This window comes from Sardina pilchardus, chromosome 7 (genome assembly GCF_963854185.1).
Source record: "Sardina pilchardus chromosome 7, fSarPil1.1, whole genome shotgun sequence".
Classification (NCBI taxonomy): domain Eukaryota; kingdom Metazoa; phylum Chordata; class Actinopteri; order Clupeiformes; family Clupeidae; genus Sardina; species Sardina pilchardus.
In genome coordinates, this window is record NC_085000.1 from 21,309,350 (window position 1) to 21,329,349 (window position 20,000).

Below are 20,000 nucleotides of genomic sequence, written 5' to 3' on the forward strand. Positions count from 1 at the left end.
TCTCTCTCTCTCTCTCTCTCTCCTCCCTGTGTTGGCCCTCTCCATTTAGCAGCTTTGAGTTTGATCGCTCAATCCATTCAGTCTGTCCATCAGGAATTCCTCTGGTCCGTCCCCTTCTTTTTAAATTGGAAATCATATTTACGATTCCCCCCCCTCCCCCTCCCCCTCCCTCTCCTCTAACATTAGAATAGATGGAGGGCTGTTATGCCAAAAACACAGTCAACAATGGAGTTCCGTTCTGGATAGGAGCCACCTGCTCCAGAGCTGGGCTGTGAAATATAGCATGCGCTCGCTTGGCAGCGCCACAAAGGGCCTTTGCTGGAGGGATTCAGCATGGGTGTGAAACACTGCATTAGTGACATATCCCCCTCTATACACACACACACAGACACACACACACACACGTACACACGCACGCACAGTCGCACACACACTCTACCCATGGCCAGGACAGGGTGGTTACTTAAGCTTCAGCAGGGAGAGAATGGCCACCGTGCTCACTGGCACAGAGAAACTCGGCTCCGTTAAAGTTCCCAAAAAAGCAGGCAAGGGTTTTATCGGATGGAGGGGTTGTGTACCCTCAGGAATGGATGGGCGAGGAACATAATGGCATGGAAAGAAGCCTTGTGTGTGTGTGTGTGTGTGTGTGTGTGTGTGTGTGTGTGTGTGTGTGTGTGTGTGTGTGTGTGTGTGTGTGTGTGTGTGTGTGTGTGTGTGTGTGTGTGTGTGTGTGTGTGTGTGTGCCTTAAGTGCATGTGGGGTTGCCGTGCATCAGCTCAAACCCTGAAAGGAAATGAAGGTGGCAGCTGTTTAGGCACAAAGCATCATGGGAGGCAGCTGGGACACTGCCTGCCCAGTCACTACCCACTCTCAGAAAGACTCTTATTGTTAGTGTTTGCGTGAGAGAAAGAGAGAGTGCCTGCATTTGAGAAAGAGAGGTAGAGATAAAGAGGGGGAAAGAGAGGGAGAGAGAGAGAGGGAGAACAAGAGGGCGGGGGCAGCCTGGAGAGGCCTCCATATTCTGCCAGCATTATTTCATGTCTGCAGTGCCAGAAAGAGAGGCTGCTTTATCTGCCCCCCCTTCTCTCTCCCCCTCTCTCTCTCCTCTCTCTCTCAAACACTCTTTTTCTCTCTCTCTCCTCTCTCTCTCACACACTCTCTCTCTCTCTCTCTCTCACACTCTTTCTCTCTCTTCCTCTCCCTCTCTTTTTCGCTCTCTCACTCAGACACTCTTTCTCTCTCTTCCCACCCCCCCTCCCTCTCTTTGAGTGTGTGTACAAAAGCTAGCATTGGAGAAGTGGGAGAGTTAAGGCCAATGCTGTGCCATTAAGAAGAGGGCCCAGTGCCGGTGCCTGTACACGGACTACTGGAAAGATCCCCCCTCTCCTCCATCCGACTCCTCCAGTCCGCGTGTCCCGTTGACTAGTCCGCCGTGAGCCACTCCTCCTGGGCCAGCAGCTCCACCGGCAGGTGCCTCGACAAACAGACCCCCATGAACAGCACGAACAGCTGTCACCGCACGCTCTAACGCTTATGAGGACTTGTTATGGCAGTCAGTGGTGAAATGCAGGTCTTTCTGCCGCTCATTGCCTGTGTCGTAACATGTGCCTCCTGCCCACAGTGTTTTGATGATGCTTTTTTGTATTAGCATGATCATTTGTTGGTGGATGTGTTTGTCTGGGCATGTTTAGTGTTTTGGAAATGGAAGGCTTTGTAGGGACTGCGTTTTCACATGTTGAATGAACAATGTGAAGTCTTGTGACTTCAGTGAGTCAGCCTTTGGCCGGGGCTAATATATGGACACGCATACACACACACGTACGCGCACACACACAGATGCACAACTCCCCAGCCACTGTTTATTGCTTTTATGCCAAAGGCTTGAAGAATGTTTGTTTTGTGAAGGAGCAGTGTTGTAGTATCCACGTCCATAGATCATCTGTGTATCCGCTCATGTCTTTCGGATTGTTTTTGTTCAGAGCAAAAGCCACTGCACATGAAGTGGCGTATGAATCCAGGCTGCTTCCTTCAGCATGAAAAGAATCACAGCGAAAAATGTCAACAAACATTCGATCCGAGCACACATCCTTACTCCACTCAACATCCCCAGCACACTTCTGGTTGACAAATCAGACAGTCCTAAATGCCACGCCGTGTTTCATGTCAGTTCCTCCATCATTTCTATCAAGAGACTTCCGTTTTGTTTGCCGATGTCTGTAGTCAGCATATTTGCAACCAGTCTCGCTTATGAAAATAGGCTGTGAAATATAATACGTCTTAGCAATTCTGTTTTGATCTTCCCTCTCCCTGTTGTTGTGCACGTATGCACAGAATGGGAATATGATGACTGTAGTGATGCGGGTTGAGATGGATAGAGATGATGATGGATGAAGAGGAGTGGGGAGCAGGAGGAAGATGGATGTGTGTCTCGGTCCCTCGCGGTCCTCTTGTGGGTGGGTGGGCTGTGGTCTCAGTCCAGCACACCTGATTGGGGTGCAGCTCCGAGTGGGCCATCCTTCATCTCTCTCTCTCTCCGTCTCAGCCCCCCCCTCCATCCCTCCATCCCTCCATCCATCCACTCGCCACGCCCCAGCAAACAGCTGACCTCAAGCAATCCATCTCCAGAGCGGCCCCAATAACAGATATCAATCCCGCACACTCATCAGAGGAGGATGGTGGCAAAAACTCATCAATCTCCGTGACTGACTGTCTGTCTCTTTTCTCTCTCTCTCGCTCTCTCTGTCTCTGTGTCTCCCGTGTCTCTCTCTCTCTCTCTCTCAGATGTGGAGCAAATGGCCATCGACTGGCTAACGGGAAACTTTTACTTTGTGGACGACATGGACGACCGCATCTTCGTGTGCAGTAAAGACGGTTCCACCTGCGTCACCCTGCTGGACCAGGAGCTCTACAACCCCAAGGCCATCGCCCTGGACCCAACCATGGGGTGAGCCCCCCCCTCCCCTCCCCTCCCCTCCAGACCACTTTCCATCCATCTGTTCTTCTTTTTCATTTGTCTTTCATTTGATTGTGCAAGAATATTTTGGCCAACTCCCTTCCCTTCCCTTGGTGTCAGCAACTATCACTCAGACACAGACATGACAGAAGCGTGGTTCAGATTCAGTGGAGTTCTCTTTACTCCGTCTGACTTGTACGAGGAGAATGAAAACTCATACTAGTGTAATTGATCTAATATTTTGTGTACAGTGCTGTGCAAAAGTCAAGAACCCATGCTAAAGTTTAATAAAAGGGTAATAAAAAAAATGGTACTTTGGGGTTAACTGTAACCATTTATGAGGCCATTTAAAAGGCACCAAATCAACATGCCACCTGTTCACCATTCACCATTCAAATCAACAGGCCACCTGTGCACCATTCAACAGCCTCAGAAAATGGTTACAGTTAACCCCAAAGTACCAAAAAAAATCATCTTTTGGTAATTGAAAAAGGAAATTAGCTATTTAATTAGCTTAAATGTTATAATTATAATCACAGATGCTTAGTGATATTTAGTCACACACAAAGTGAGACTTTCTCTCACTTCTCTAAAAGCAGGCACAGAAAATGCAAGGATCATCATAAAATCACCCGCAATGTATTGAGTCAGTCTTGCATTAAGGTTTGGACATCATTTAATGACTGAGTCATCTGGGTTATAAGTTAGCTTTTGCAATCTCTAGGATGTCTCGATTGCAAAATTGGAGATATCGCCACTCTTAATGCACATGACCATGGATTAAAGAAGCATTCTGAAACTTTTAATTCGTAAATAAAATAAGACAATGCCTGTTTAAGTTTGTCTATTAATTGCACGCTGATTTTGATGGCAAAACTCTGTTTGTCTCTCTGTGTCTGCCATACAGGAAGGTGTTCTTCACTGACTATGGGCAGATTCCTAAGGTGGAGCGCTGTGACATGGACGGTCAGAACCGCACCAAGTTGGTGGACAGCAAGATCGTCTTCCCCCACGGCATCACGCTGGACTTGGTCAGCCGGCTGGTCTACTGGGCCGACGCCTACCTGGACTACATCGAGGTGGTGGACTACGAGGGCAGGAACAGACACACCATCATTCAGGGCTTACTGGTGAGACACACACATGCGCACACACACACACACACACACACACACACACACACACACACACACACACACACACACACCCCTCGTATGAAAGCTTTGGCAGGCGTTTTGGGAGCCCCATCCATCCTCACTGTAGTGCTCCATCTCTCCCTCTGATTGGGTCTCCTCTCTTGCCTCTCACACCCCCCCCCCCCAGCCACACGTCCCTGGACAACACTCACAGGTCTGTGGTCAGGTCTCTGCAGCCCCCCCCCCCCCCCCCTGCTCGCCCTGTTGCCCCCATCACCACAGCTGTCGATCAGCCTCGCCCAGCCCATTTGTCAAAGCCAGGGCCGTGAGCGCCGGCCGTTAAGCGTCCCGTCTGTGGAGAAGCGCAGGGAAAGTGGCCCTGCTAGCGCTCGCCATCCATCCTGGTGCCAGGTGCTGGGCCTGGAGGGAGTCTGCTGGATCTCCTGGGCTCGTCTTGGGTGGTGCTCCGTCTGGGGTGTCAAGGCTGGAAGTGTGTGTGTGTGTGTGTGTGTGTGTATGTATGCGTATGTATGAGCGTACGTGTGTGCGTATGTGTGTGCGCGTGCACGCGCGCATGCTGTATCTTCGTGTTTGTGTGCGTGTGCGTGTGCGACTGTGCGTGTGCGTGTGTGTGTGTGTGTGTGTGTGTGTGTGTGTGTGTGTGTGTGTGTGTGTGTGTGTGTGTGTGTGTGTGTGTGTGTGTTGGGGGCTGAGTTGAGGAGATTGAGGCTGTGTCTGTGATGTGCTGTAGCGGCATGGCTCTGGTCTGCTCCTCCGTCAGACGGGGCCCTGGGCGCACGCTTCTGTCCCAGTAATGAGCTTAATGAAAGCAGCGAGCCTAAGGCAGCATCCATGTTTAAAAGAAACCCATTGGTCATTAGTCTCACTGCTGTGCTCTCTCTCTCTCTCTCTCTCTCTCTCTCTCTCTCTCTCTCTCTCTCTCTCTCTCTCTCTCTCTCTCTCTGTTTTTTTCTGTCTCTCTCTCTCTCACACACTCACACACACACACACACACACACACACATATATATACACCCTCTTTGATTCTCTCTCAGACACACATTCTGTCATTGAGACGTAGACTGTTACGAAACAAAACTGTTTTCTGTTTGGCATTTTGGCTGCGCTGTTTGGGCAACGGGTCAGGCCCGTAGCCAGCCGCGGGCTACGCTTTTCACCAGTCTCTTTAAAACCAATTACTCTGCCACTGCTGAATGCCCAGCCCCCCTCCCCCCTCAAAAGCCGAGCGCACCGCGGAAGCGCTCCGAATGATTCTCATGAGATTTATCAAATCACTTGTCTGAAATGGGCGGCTGTGTCAGGGTCAGAAAGAGACCGGCGAAAAGTCGATGTCCAGGAAGGAAAGCGATTACTTTACATTTTGCAAATGTCAGATTGGTGCACAGAGTTGCCACGCCATGGTCAGAACTGTGTCAGCTGCGTAGCAGAGCGCCGCATGCCTGAGACGAAGAGAGCCTTTTTTTTTTTTTTTTGCAGTGATTGCTGTGATTGCACACAGTACTTTGTGGAACTTTTGGAATGAATCCATGGCAAGCATAGTTGCGCTTGGATGAAGTCCACATTTGAAAATCAGTTTTCAATTAGTTTAATGGCGTGTCTAGGGACCAAAGAATGTAAGTGCTCTGTGTAATTTTGACCTTGCAAAAATTTCCACTCAAAACAGTATTTTCTAAGCACACCCTTCCTCTCGTCTTTTTGTCTCTTTTTTTTTGTCCATTGGTCAGATCGAGCACCTGTACGGCCTGACTGTGTTCGAGAACTACCTGTACGCCACCAACTCGGACAACGCCAACATGCAGCCCAAGACCAGTGTCATCCGCGTCAACCGCTTCAACCGGTCGGACTTCCATGTGGTGACCCGGGTGGACAAGGGAGGTGCCCTCCACGTGTACCACCAGAGACGCCAGCCCCCAGGTGACCACACGACCCACGTCACTACACACAAGTTCAAGTTCAACGTTTATTGTCGTGTACTCATAACTACGCGTTCATAAGTAGCTCTGAGGAAGGCATTGTTGTCGCAACGCGTAAGCCCCTAAAAGTAAAGGCTTTTTTAAGTTAATAAGCAGTGTGCCTTTGAAACTCTCTGGTAAGACTTACTGTATGCATATAGAAGAGACTGTTAAGTTGAACTTGTAGTCTAACCAAATCCCTAAGCATTTATAAGTATTGAAATTCCTCAAGTGTCAGAACTCAACTTCAGAAATAAATTAAAAGACAAAATAAATAAATAGATACTACTGACAAGCAGGCCAGATAACAGGGCATGGTCATTACATACAACGGTTCTTATTAGGGTCATTGTGTTGTGACTGATTGATGCACTTGCTACACTCATTGATGCACTTATTGTGCTTGTTGTTTTATTGTTGTAAAATTTTATTATTACCATGTTGTAAGTCGGTTTGGTTAAGAAGCGTCAGCCAAATGAAATGTAATGTAAATGTAACTGTAACGTAATGTAACGTAATGTAATGTAATGTAATGACTCACCGGTCCTGAACTCCTCTTTCTTCCTAATCACAATTCTAATCCTCCTCATTTATTCTCTTCCCCTCTTTCCCTCTTGTCCTCTCTGGTCTCCTTCTCTCCCTGTGCTGCGGTGCTCTCTGTTGGCAGTGAGGAGTCACGCGTGTGCCTCTGATCAGCACGGCAAGCCTGGCGGCTGCTCGGACATGTGCCTGCTGGGCAACAGCCACAAGATGCGGACCTGCCGCTGCCGCTCTGGCTTCAGCCTGGGCAGCGACGGCAAGTCCTGCAAGAGTGAGTCCCGCAACGCACCCGCACCACACCCACAACGCACCGGGCACCACACTACACTCTGCAACGCACCCGCACCACACCCACAACGCACCGGGCACCACACTACACTCTGCAACGCACCCGCACCACACCCACAACGCACCCGCACCCCACCCACAACGCACCAACAGCTCCACAGCACTGTAGCAGGTAATCCTGTCTGTGACGTGGGACTCAGAGGAAGTAGCGCTTAGAGGAAGTACAGTAGTACACACAGATCAGAAGGAAAAACACATGCTCTAATGGCCTTCAGTCTCTCGTACAGTACATCCCAAACCTGAGGAGATGCATATAGAACTCCCTAAAGTGGTGAGGGAGACATTGATGCAGAAAGTGGAGACTAGCAGCCAGGGGATTGGAAGGAACACTAGACGGAAAATGTAGAGAGTTCTCTGGTTGGTGAAGCTGCTCGGGGCTGCCCCAGACGGTGTTATCTGATCTAGTTTTGTTCTCCACAGAACCGGACCACGAGCTGTTCCTGGTGTACGGGAAGGGGAGGCCCGGCATCATCCGTGGCATGGACCTAAACGCCAAGGTGCCGGACGAGTACATGATCCCCATCGAGAACCTGATGAACCCACGGGCCCTGGACTTCCACGCCGAGACCGAGTTCATCTACTTCGCCGACGCCACCAGCTACCTGATCGGCCGCCAAAAGATCGATGGCACGGAGAGGGACACTATAATTAAGCAAGGTACGATAAGCCAGACCAGCGAGGTCCGAGGGTTCTCGGTGAAGGACAGACAGACCTTACTGAGGCTGAGTGCTTGATTAAAGAAGGAAGCCTCCACGCTGAATGGAAGCGAGATTCGATGAGGAGATTGTTAGCGAGACGTGACTGCAAAGAGCTCAGGCTCCGAGGGAATAACAGATAGGACGCCGGGTAGGAATTGATTTCAAGTGACCGTAATAAAGGAAAAAGGAAAACGGTCTGCCTGGAAAACACTTCCTCCTGGAGTGCAGGTAGTATCTGATGGTGGGTAAATGCTTGCGGTCGGCTTAAAAGGACATCTATAGAGAAAATCAGTGGAGCCGGAGGGGAAGGGAGCCCAGAAATGAAACACCTCGGTGTGCCTTTGAGTCGCGGATGCTGCTGGGATGACTCAGAAGGGCCTGGCTCTCTGCACTGCAGATCTCTTTCTCATTTCAAATTTGGGGCTAAGAACTGCTGAGAGTCGCCCCGTTAATAGTCACTGTACGTGACTTTCTCAGTGGGTCTCTCTCCTGTCTCTTGTTTTATTTTTGCTTCCTGTTCGGTTTCACAGGGATCCACACGGTGGAGGGGGTGGCCGTGGACTGGATGGGCAAGAACCTGTACTGGACGGACGACGGGCCCAAGAAGACCATCAACGTGGCCCGGCTGGAGAAGGCCTCTCAGACGCGCAAGACCCTGATCGAGGGCGGGATGACTCACCCGAGAGCCATCGTGGTGGACCCTCAGAATGGGTGAGTGACCAGACCACAGCTGCTCAAGCTCTAAGTGCTATAACATGGAATCCATTTAATTCTGTCTGTACATTAACCTGTTCTTTAAATTGAACCAGGCACTTTTAATCATGTCATATCAAAATCTTCTGATGTTCTGTTCTCCCGCATACTTGTAAATAGAAGTCTTAGTCATATTAGCACAATATGCATTTTGCAAACAGATGTTTAAAATAGGGACACATAGCATCCGCAGAGTATCTATCGCTCTCTGTCCCCTGAGAGAGGAGCCCCTTGTGATCCTGAACTGGACCTCTTGGAAGTCCGATCAGTGCTGACCTGAGCTGCTGGCTCTCTTCCAGGTGGATGTACTGGACGGACTGGGAGGAGGAGCCCACGGGCACCAACCGCGGCAGCATCAGGAGGGCCTGGATGGACGGCACCAACGCCGGCGTCTTCCTCACCGCCAAGACGGTGCTGTGGCCCAACGGCCTTACGCTGGACATCCCCAACGGCATCCTCTACTGGGTGGACGCCTTCTACGACCGCATCGAGATGGTGTTCATCAACACCACGGAGCGCAGGGTCAGACACAGAGTTCCGTTGCACATCACACACGATTTGGAAACTAGTTTTTGATTTAATTAGAATTGTTGACCAAATATAATTGTCCGTTTAGATTCTGGTGGGATTTGGTTGTGCTGTGCACATTCAACCACAGTGTTAGATATTTATAGAAGCATGCACTGATATAGCAGATGATCGTGGATGTGTATGAGACGCTTTGGTTCTGATTTAGACCGTGTACGAAGGACCGGAGTTGACCCACCCCTTCGGCTTGAGCCACTACAAAAACTTCCTGTTCTGGAATGAGTACCGAGGCGGCGGCATCTACAAGGTCGATCAAGAGACCAAGAACGTCACCCTCCTGCGAGTGGAGCGGCCGCCCATCTACGAGATCCGCACTTACGACGCTCAACAGCAACAAGGTGACCGCAGGAATAATTCCTCCACCGATCTTTTACAGCGCCTTCTCCCTCTGGCATGGCACTAATGACCGCTTCAGTAGAGTCTTGGGCCGGGTTTCCCAAATTCGTTAAGAAGCTCTTGAGTGCTAAGAACTTCTTAGGAGCGCTTTAAGAACGTTCTAAGAACGCTCCTAAGAAGTTCCTAGCAATTAAGAGCTTCTTAATGAATCTGGGAAACCCGGCCTTGGCCATTATCTGCCCTGCTTATTTACAAAGCACGCATTGTATGTCTGACTGAGAGATCTGTGCCCTTGACTGAAATCGTGCGCTTCTCCGTTGTAGGTACCAACTTGTGTCGTGTCAATAACGGCGGCTGCAGCAGTCTGTGTCTGGCCATTCCCAGCGGCAGGACGTGTGGCTGTCCAGATGACCAGATCCTCGACACCCACAACATCACCTGCCAAGGTGAGTGGGCGACTTGTCAGCCGACAAATTGCGGCGCGAGAGCGAAATATCTTCCCCCGATGGAGAATTAACCGCTTCTCGTCCCTCCGGGCTACTGTCAAGTCTGACCCCTCTGCCCTCTCTGCCCCCCTCTCTTCTCCCAGCCAACCCCTCCTACCAGCCTCCCCCGCAGTGTCAGGCTGGCGAGTTCGCCTGCGAGAACAGCCGCTGCATCCAGGAGCGCTGGAAGTGCGACGGAGACAACGACTGTCTGGACAACAGTGACGAGTCACCGGACCTCTGCCGTGAGTGGGATGGTGCCTTTTCCGTTGCCGCCGGCGGCGCTGAGGCAGCTTAGGCTTGAAATTTCAATGCATATTTTAGTGCGTTCGGTCTCTGCCAACTTTTCTCCCAGAGCCCATTGTTCTCCATCAGATTATGTGATTTGAAACCATATGGTTGCTTCTCAGCTCTGTCCTTTTCTCTGTCCGTTTTTTTCCTATCGCTGACACTCACACACGCACACACACACACATTTATTTTAATCCTTCATCGTGGGTTGAGGCAGTTGTGCTCACAGCAAAACTATTTAAAAATGAGACGACGACAACAGCCTGTGGGGAGAAAAAGCGTAAACAATGACAAGGACAGTTTATTTAAAAATAAATCCCGACCAGACGGGGACGTTCGAGGCAGACGAAAGCTTATGTGTCTCTGTGACTGTTTCCAGACCAGCACACCTGCCCTTCAGACCGCTTCAAGTGTGACAACAACCGTTGCATCCCCCTGCGCTGGGTCTGCGATGGAGACAACGACTGTGGCAATGATGAAGACGAGTCCAACACCACCTGCTCAGGTGCCCTCCTCCTCCTCCTCCATAATCACAAATGAACACACTCACAATTCACCTTATTAAGGCCCGGTCCCAATTCTCTATGTTACCCCTTGCCCCTAGCCCTTGCCTCTCAAAAAGAAGTGTTAGGGCGAGGGATGAAAACATAAACACTTGGTTTCCGTTACGTCATCATACATCTTATTAAGCTGGATGGGAAGGAACCCAGTGACTGATGGGTGATATCCCTCCCACCCACTCCTGATCTTTAACCTGATCTGTCCCCCCCCCCCCCCTCCCCCTCCAGCTCGTACGTGTCCGCCCAATCAGTTTGCCTGTGCCAGTGGCCGCTGCATCCCCCAGTCCTGGACCTGTGACCTGGACGACGACTGCGGAGATCGCTCGGACGAGCCTGCCTCGTGTGGTCAGTGGCTAATCTCTGATGTGCAAGCAAGCTCACTCACACAACACATTCAGTGATGCCTTTGCACCTTCACTGACCAATCTGGACAAATATTATTACATTTGAAGACATTAGACCCAGAAGCCTCAGAGATATAATGTAATGTGTGTGTGTGTGTGTGTGTGTGTGTGTGTGTGTGTGTTTACACATAATGTGACTGAAATGGGCTATTGCTGTCCCCACAGCCTATCCGACCTGCTTCCCCCTCACCCAGTTCACCTGTAACAATGGCCGCTGCATCAACATCAACTGGCGTTGTGATAACGGTGAGTACAGTGTACAGCACCTTAATGCAACTGAAGGCTAGAATGAAGACAGACGGCCTTTGGTGCAAAATCAGTTAACTTAGTTTTATTCTTATATCTGCATCTTTCATGAACTTTGATTGACTTCATTTTTATATATCTTACTGTCTATTCTGTGTTTGTGTGTGTGTGTCTGTGTGTGTGTGTGTGTCTGTGTGTGTGTGTGTGTGTGTGTGTTTGTGTGTGTTTGTGTGTGTCTGTGTGTGTATGTGTTTGTCTGTGTGTGTCTGTGTGCATCTGTCTATCTGTGTGTGTGTGTGTGTGTTTGTGTGATGATGATGATGATGCACAGATAACGACTGCGGAGACAACAGTGATGAGGCGGGCTGCACGCACTCGTGTTCGGGGGTGCAGTTCAAGTGCAACAGCGGCCGCTGCATCCCCGAGTACTGGACCTGCGACGGCGACAATGACTGTGCAGACCACAGCGACGAGACTCACGCCAACTGCACCAACCAAGGTGAGACACTGCGGAGACTGTGCCCAGATCAGGGCGTCTGCAGTCTCACCTTCATTAGTCCGAAGGGCTCAGGAGCACAAAATTCACTGCCTTAGAGTTTCACTGCTGGAATACAAATTCTTCAGTAATTGTTTGTGATGTTCTCCAGCCCCCAAAGTAGTTCCAATGAAGTCCTGGGTGTTAATATTTGGCAATCAGTGGAGACTGTCATTCTGCAAGTGTCAGAGAAGCTTGTTTACATTGCATATTAATTACCTCCACCAAGAAGGTTATGTTTTCATCGGGGTTTGTTTGTTTGTTTGTCTGTCAGTTTGTTCGCAAGATAACTCAAAAAGCTATGGATGGATTTCGATGAAATGTCAAGGAAAGTCTGAAATGACCCAAGGAAGAAACGATTAAATTGTGTTTGGTTTGCGCTCACTGAGTGCTTTTCTAGTTTGTACAGTGCTACTCATCTGACTCTATTTGCTCTCTCTTCTTACTCTGGAAGTTGGGAATTGTTATTACAAAATATTTAAATGATATCAAGTGGTTGCTTTTGTAGGTAATGAATGGAATGGAATGGAATATGAAACATGCGGTGGTTACTGGTGGCGCAGAGATGGAGTGGGGTTGTGTTAGGATAGCCCCACTCAAGGAATGCCTTGTTCAGGACAGATCCCAGAATCCCAACCACATTATGTGTGCCCATCTGAGTTTGATTCCGATCAGTCATCCTTTCCCGATACCATTCCCATCTCCCCCCTCTGTACTCTGAGTGAACGAGAAATGCCTGCCCCAAATTGTTCTGCTGAGACTAATGGAATAGTGGTTTCATAGTTCTTGTAATCCTCCCTAAAGTGCCCTTGCATTAAAATGTCTACTTATTGTTGTTTGACTGTCGAGACTATTTAATAGACACAGTCTATTTAAGTGTTGACAGACTGTAGAGACCAACAAGAACGCATTAAAAAAAAGTGAGGTGTAAGTGTTTGCCCACATAGTTAGCAACGTTAGGATAATATTAGTGCCATTTTCACACCTGCTGGCTGGGAAAACACATAGTTTCTGGAGAACGCAGCCGCCTTGTGCCAGCACGCCTGTGTCCACCGCGCAGTTAAACGTCTAAATGTAAACCCGCGCGCTGAGTGCCGATGTGCTTGAAAATGCCACAGGTTTACCAGATGTGGTCTGCCGAGCCCTCTCTGCATTTCTCCCGCGACCGCACGCAACAATGGGGCTCTTTTTCTCGCTTGCGAAACCTTCCGCTTGCCAGGAAATGTTCGTGTTTACCACATGGAGTTGTACAGCATTTTTTAACGTTGTTTTATTGATTCCATGTTGAAACGGAGGGGGGGAAAAAAACATCCACAGGCCCCGACGATGGCAGTGGAGTTAGTTCGGGGTTTGGATCTGGTGAAGACGGGGCGGAGAGCCAAGCCGAGGGCCTCAAACGAGGGCCAGGGTTACCGGGGGACTCGGCGACCGAGAGACCGGGGGTCTGGCTCTAACCGTGCCTGGGTTTTTCAGGCGGCCCATTCAGGCCTGTGGTGCCCTCTTGAGAGTGTTTTTTCCCCCTCCCGCACGCGATGCCACGAAACCAGCCTGGCACCACACGCACCACTGAGCCTCCCCTGCGTCCCCCGACTGGCAGACAGGGGACCCGGGCGGCCGTCACGAGAACAGAGGACCGCGTGGGGGGGGGGGAGGGCGGGCGCCGCCGCCGTCAAACGCTCTCCATCTGGAAGTCATCTGGGGCGCGGAGAGAGAGCATGAAATGCGGGGACTTGGCTGGTGCCCGACATGTGGAGGCAGCGCGCCGTGCCAAGCGCCAGCACCTTTTAGCCTTTCGCCCCGTGCCAACATGTGACCTTCTCTCTCAATGAGGGGGGGGGGGCATCATTATAACTTCCCCAGCAGTCCTCCGCGGGCCCTTAATGGTCGCACGCCCTCGCTGGGCTTGGGGCGCATGGGAAACTAAGTTTTGCCCAGTGTTTGGCTTGGCCCCCGCACGCCCTCCTCCTGCTCTCCTGCTTGTTTCTGACACTTGTTTCTCCGGGATGACGTCAAACATGGCCGCTGGCGTGCTCATTAGTGTCCGCGCTGCTGGCCGCCACTTCAGCCATTCAGCTAGTTGCTGGCCCTCAGCTGCTCCAACACCGTTCTCACGCTCTGACACGGACTTTCCCTCTCTCCCTCTCTTTCTCTTTCTCTGTCTCCATCCCTCCCACACTCCCTGCCTTCATCCCTCTCTCCTTCTCTCTCTCTCTTTCTCTGTCTCCATCCTCCCTCCCTCCATCCCTTCCACCTCTCCTTCCCTCTTTCTCTCTCTTTCCCTCCCTCCCAACTTTCATTCCCTCTTTCTCTGTCTACATCCATCCCTCCCTCTTTCTCTGTCTCCATCCCTCCCTCCTCCATCCCTCCTCCTTTCCTCCCTCCATCCCTCTCCTCCCTCTCCTCCCTCCATCCCTCCATCCCTCTCCTCCCTCTCCTCCCTCCATTCCTCTCTTCCCTCCCTCCGTCTCCTCCTCTCCTCCCTCTCCTCCCTCCATCCCTCGCTCCTCTCCTCTCCTCTCCTCCAGCCACGCGCCCCCCTGGCGGCTGCCACACGGATGAGTTCCAGTGCCGTATGGACGGCCTGTGCATCCCCATGCGCTGGCGCTGCGACGGCGACACCGACTGCATGGACTTGAGCGACGAGAAGAACTGCGAGGGGGTCACGCACATGTGCGACCCCGCCGTCAAGTTTGGCTGCAAAGACTCTGGTGAGTGGAGGCTGCATCTGCCTGTGCCCTTTATATATTGAGAAGATTACAGTGTAATATTCTCAATTTAGTATTCTCAATATTACACTGTAATATTCTCAATTTACATCTGTTCATATCACTGTCTAGCAAAGTGCATTAAAATACACCTTTTAAAGTTGTTTGAATGTTGTTTGAACACTTAGTTCAAAGAACAAACTATTAGTCAAGTCTTTATTATTAAACCCGTGTCCTAGAAAAACTGTTCCCTTTGAATGTTATTGTCCTGTCTGTGGATAGTGTTTGTCATAAATTAAATCATAATTATGTAGTAGAGATCTTACCGCCTACGATTTACAATACCAGACAATACTGTCACTGGAAAGATCAAACAAGATGAAAACGGGTCCTTATGTAAACTTTTAATTTCCTCTTTCTCTCATCTAATCCCCCCCCACGCACACACACACACACTCACACAGCTCGCTGCATCAGTAAGGCTTGGGTGTGTGACGGGGACAGCGACTGTGAGGACAACTCAGACGAGGAGAACTGTGAGCCGCTGGGGTGCACAGCGTCACATCACGTGGTGTGTGCCAACAACGACACCATCTGCCTGCCCCCCGAAAAGCTGTGTGACGGCAACAACGACTGCCCTGATGGCTCTGACGAGGAGCTCTGTGGTAAGTAACACACACACACACACTCACACAGACACACACTCAAACACACACTCGAGCAAACACTCAAACACACAGACACACACTCGAACACACACTTAAACACACACTCAAACACACACACTCACACACACACTCACACACACACACACACACACACACACACACACACATACACACACACATACATACGTACACACACACACACACACACACACACACACACAGAGATGCCCAAGCCATCAGGCCATAAATACTCCTAACACACAGAAACACTGACATACAGTACATGCTCCCTGAATCAGTCACCCGTCCTGTAAGAAAACTACAGTATGGTGGACCCCGAAATCAAAGTAACACTAGGCATGCCACGCAGACATGAGCTGGAGAAATCAATCCTCTCCCCATTCCCTGATTAATTACAGTGCTCTCCTCTCTCTCTCTCTCTCTCTCTCTCTCTCTCTCTCTCTCTCTCTCCCACTCACTGGCAGCACACACTCCCTGCAGTGAGTTCCTCTGGAGAATATACAGCGCCCGCATAGCACACTACACACACTTATCATTCTGTTCACTCAGTCTGCCTGCTGCTCCTCCTGTTCCACCGTGCCTACTCAATCCTTCTGTATCACTCTCTCTCTCCCTCTCTTTTTCTCTCTCTCTCTGTCTCCCTCTTTCTTTCTTTATTTCTCTCTCTCTCTTCCCTCTCTGTCTCTGCAGATTTGTGTTTGCTGAGTGGGTGCAGTCACAACTGCAGCATAGCGCCCGGGGAGGGCATCATGTGCCTGTGCCCCGTGGGCATGGAGGTGGGCCCGGACAACAAGACGTGCCAGATCCAGAGCTTCTGCGCCAAGCACCTCAAGTGCAGCCAGCGCTGCATCCAGGACAAGTTCAACGTCAAGTGCGCCTGCTACGAGGGCTGGGCCCTGGACACGGACAAGGAGAGCTGCTACAGCACGGGTGAGCTGGGGGGGGTGGAAGAGGGAGAAAAAGAGAGAGAGAAGAAAGGGAGAGAGAAAAAACGATGAAAAGTGAAAGGGCTGGAGAGGATGAGCCGAGAGAAGGGAATATGATCAGACATGCCTCTCCAGAAGCTCTACATCATGTTCAATACGTTTTGTTCACGGGCTTCTTTATTCCTGTTGTTGTTGCTCTCCACAGTACATCTCAAACACCAGACACAATTCAGAGAGTCTCTCTTGGAAAGATTTTCAAAATGCTTCAAAAAAAAAAAGGAAAAAAAGTGAAATGATTCAACACGCGCTCCATCTTGTGTTGGCATACATTATTCATTATGCTCTCGTTTTCCCTAAGTTTGTATTCTTCTCTGCTTTTCCTACTTGAGTATTCTCAGTTCTTCACTTCAGCAGCCCGTGGCAGAAGTCTGTCCTCTCTCTCTTAGCCATCCCTTCATTCCCACGCTGTCACATTCCTCGCTTGTCCACAACTCCTACCATCCCTCTCTCTCTCTCTCTCTGTCTTTTATCTCTGATCCCCTCTTTTCTTCTCGTCCTCTCCTCACTCCCACACAGACCCGTTCAAGCCGTTCATCATCTTCTCCAACCGGCACGAGATCCGACGCATCGACCTGCACAAGGGCGAGTTCAGCGTGCTGGTGCCAGGCCTGCGGAACACCATCGCCCTGGACTTCCACTTCAACGAGAGCATGCTCTACTGGACCGACGTGGTGGAGGACAAGATCTACCGCGGAACGTTGTCGGACAATGGCGGTAAGGCATTCCTGCTTTTCCCAGAGAACGGGATTTTGGAGCAAGGTTCTGTGTTTTTTTTTGGGGGGGGGGGTTGCCTGCCAAAAAGGCTTCAGGAATTGGGAGCAGGGTTCTCTGAATTATTTTGCCCGCCAAAGGAGGCTATTGAAAACTAATGGGCCCGGTCCGTCATTAACTGTTCTCAATAACTGTGAAGTAACCGTGCCATTCATTGTGAAGCATGCTGACATTAGCCAGCTCTTTGTATGCGCGCACTTTTATGTAAAACGTCTCCTCAGTTCAGTGTTGCGTAACGGCATAATACCTATAAATTGCACGGCTCGGTAATCCCCCCTCTCCCCTCTCCCCTCTCCCCTCCCCCGCGCCAGCCATTTTGGTTCTCTGTGGTCAGGTGGGTGTCGGCCCGTTTCATTGTCTTCCCGGAGAGCGGTGACCCTGCTTCTCTCAGGGCAGCGTTGCGCGGCGGTGCCCTTTTGCCCGGCACGGATGTGCTGCCCTCTCGGGAGCTCGGCGGAGTGGAGAGAGGGGGCAGGACGAGAGCCTCGTTGTCCTCTCTCATTTCTCTCTACACTCGCTCTAGCGTGACTGAGGCTTTAAGCTACTGCTGGAGGGTCTATATAAAGGGCTTGGCTATAGATTACATAGCACATGAACGTAAATAACTATAAGCAGCATATTGTATAGTAGCATCTACTTGGTGCTTACACGCCCATTCAGATGTACATTTTCTTCTTAGCAGTTTCTTTGTCTTCCCCCTCCTTGTTTTTCCTCTCCCTCCCTCACATACAGCCACACACACACACACATACACGCTAGCTTGTAGAGCACTCCTGCTGCTCCCCATTTAAGGCTTCTTGGAATCTACTAGAAGAAAAATAACTTTTGCCAGACATGGCTGCCAACATCCCTACAAAACTTCCTCCTCCTCCTCCTTCTCCTCATCTGGCCTCCCGTAAAGCACAGTCAGTGTCCTGTTCAGCTAAACAGAGCTGGAGAAGCCAACAGGCCTCTCCTCTCCAGCCTGTCTGGACTGGCTCGATCCTCCTACTGGGATCTGCCTGTGTTGTTAGGTTTGGCCTCGGCTGGACCCCGGAGTGTTTTTCAGGAAAGCAGCAGAATGAAATGAATAGAGGCGTGCGAGAAGAGTTCCTCAACCAAAAAGTCACCGCATTTTGGTCGAGAATTGCACACTCACACATGAGCGTCTCATTATGACTGTGGCAGAAGGCCCTTCTCGGTTTGCGGGTCGTCACCGAGCTGAAGGAAGAAAGCTCGCAGTGTTGTTGCGCTCGTCGGTGGGATTCCCTCCCACTCGCTGCGTGGTCAGCCTGAGGGATCTCCCTCGTCTGTGGACGGGCACTCGAGGGGGGGGGGGGTCGCGTTTGGCTAAAGACGCCCGTCCTGAGGCCCGTTATAAAGGGATCCGTCTTGGATTGGGTGTCCTCTTATATTCTGGTGTTTTGTAGAGTGGTATTGGGTTGTATGGTGTGGCGTGTATGACCGTGTGTGTGTGTCATCAAAATCTCTATGGCTTTCACCCAAACACATGTAATTCTCTTACTGGATGATCTGGGCAGTGCCTATTCTTGTAATGTGCATTTTTGAGGCGCATGCTTCTAGTTAGTTAGTAGAACCCACATCATCGGTTCCCAATTGCAGATGTGGGCCCATCTCTACATGTCAAAAGAAAGCCTATTTGAACCATTATGCCATACTGGTAATTTATTTGGTAATGTAATGTAATGTAATGTACTGTTATGTACTGGCAATACTGTCAGGAGACTGAACAATCATGGTGATAACAGTGCCTCCTCTCTCCTCCTCTCCTCCCAGCCCTGACCAGTTTTGAGGTGGTGATCCAGTATGGCTTGGCTACTCCCGAGGGTCTGGCTGTGGACTGGATTGCTGGGAACATCTACTGGGTGGAGAGCAACCTGGACCAGATCGAGGTGGCCAAGCTGGACGGCACCATGCGGACCACCCTGCTCGCTGGAGAAGTGGAGCACCCTCGAGCCATCGCTCTCGACCCCAGAGAAGGGTACGGGCATCTTTATGTCTCCAAATATATTCGCTTTGATTAAGTTCTATTTATATTGCTGTAAACAATGAAAACTGTACCAAGACACCCCATAGAAGTGAACATGAGCTTCCTCCAACATCCCCCACATATCTCTGAGTCCTCGTGTGTGTGTGGGAGGAACTAGAGATCCATTTGGTCTGACCCATCATGGGACGCGCTTTGATCAGGTTCACTTGAGCCCTCTGGGATGCCGTATCCTGCAATGCGGAATTATGCATATTAGCACTTTTATGCTGACGATTACAACTGACATTAGACATTGAAATGGCTAATTTCCCCACAGGGGGGGTCCTTTGATAATGTTAGCAGAACCCCTGCAGGGAGTGTGATATTATGATCTAGCCATGTGGCATGTCATGTCATGAATGCTAGCACAGACCCTGCTAGCCCCCTGCAGTGGGGGGATGATGCTAATGTCCATTGAGCCCCCATGTGAGTCACCTTCAGCCGTCCTTTGTCGTCTGTTCACTCGCTTGTCTCCATAATCCATTTCATTATTTCTTTCTTTTATTTAATTTCCCTCCAGGATTCTTTTCTGGACAGACTGGGATGCTAGCTCTCCCAGAATAGAGGCAGCCTCTATGAGTGGGGAAGGCCGCCAAACCATCCACAGGGAAACGGGAAATGGAGGCTGGCCCAATGGGCTCACGGTGGATTACTTGGAGAGACGCATCTTGTGGATTGACGCAAGGTTATTTACGAAAAGATCTAAAAGACGTTTGCATTGTGATTAATTATGGCTACTCAAATCAACATGCGCGCACTGTGTTACTAACTGGTTTCCTCCCCTCCCAGGTCAGACGCTATCTACTCTGCCTCCTACGACGGTTCCGGCCTCATCGAGGTCCTCCGGGGACACGAATACCTGTCGCACCCGTTTGCCGTCACCATGTATGGCGGCGAGGTCTACTGGACCGACTGGCGCACCAACACGCTGGCCAAGGCCAACAAGTGGACGGGCCACGACGTGACCGTGGTCC

The 20,000-nt window shown here is 50.5% G+C and overlaps 1 protein-coding gene across 1 annotated transcript in view; it reads left to right on the forward strand.

Annotated features, from left to right (window-relative positions):
• Nucleotides 1-20,000, forward strand: part of lrp1ab (low density lipoprotein receptor-related protein 1Ab) — a 115,147-nt gene that overhangs the window by 46,681 nt on the left and 48,466 nt on the right. The window contains 21 exon segments of the mRNA XM_062541235.1: nt 2,782-2,944; nt 3,861-4,083; nt 5,835-6,024; nt 6,730-6,873; nt 7,371-7,607; nt 8,179-8,359; nt 8,701-8,923; nt 9,138-9,327; nt 9,649-9,771; nt 9,915-10,055; nt 10,481-10,606; nt 10,890-11,006; nt 11,231-11,311; nt 11,643-11,810; nt 14,372-14,554; nt 15,016-15,216; nt 15,931-16,170; nt 16,743-16,940; nt 18,774-18,978; nt 19,547-19,711; nt 19,816-20,000. The exon segment at nt 19,816-20,000 is cut by the window's right edge and continues 60 nt beyond it. Of these exon segments, the coding sequence (XP_062397219.1) occupies nt 2,782-2,944; nt 3,861-4,083; nt 5,835-6,024; nt 6,730-6,873; nt 7,371-7,607; nt 8,179-8,359; nt 8,701-8,923; nt 9,138-9,327; nt 9,649-9,771; nt 9,915-10,055; nt 10,481-10,606; nt 10,890-11,006; nt 11,231-11,311; nt 11,643-11,810; nt 14,372-14,554; nt 15,016-15,216; nt 15,931-16,170; nt 16,743-16,940; nt 18,774-18,978; nt 19,547-19,711; nt 19,816-20,000 (3,684 nt within the window).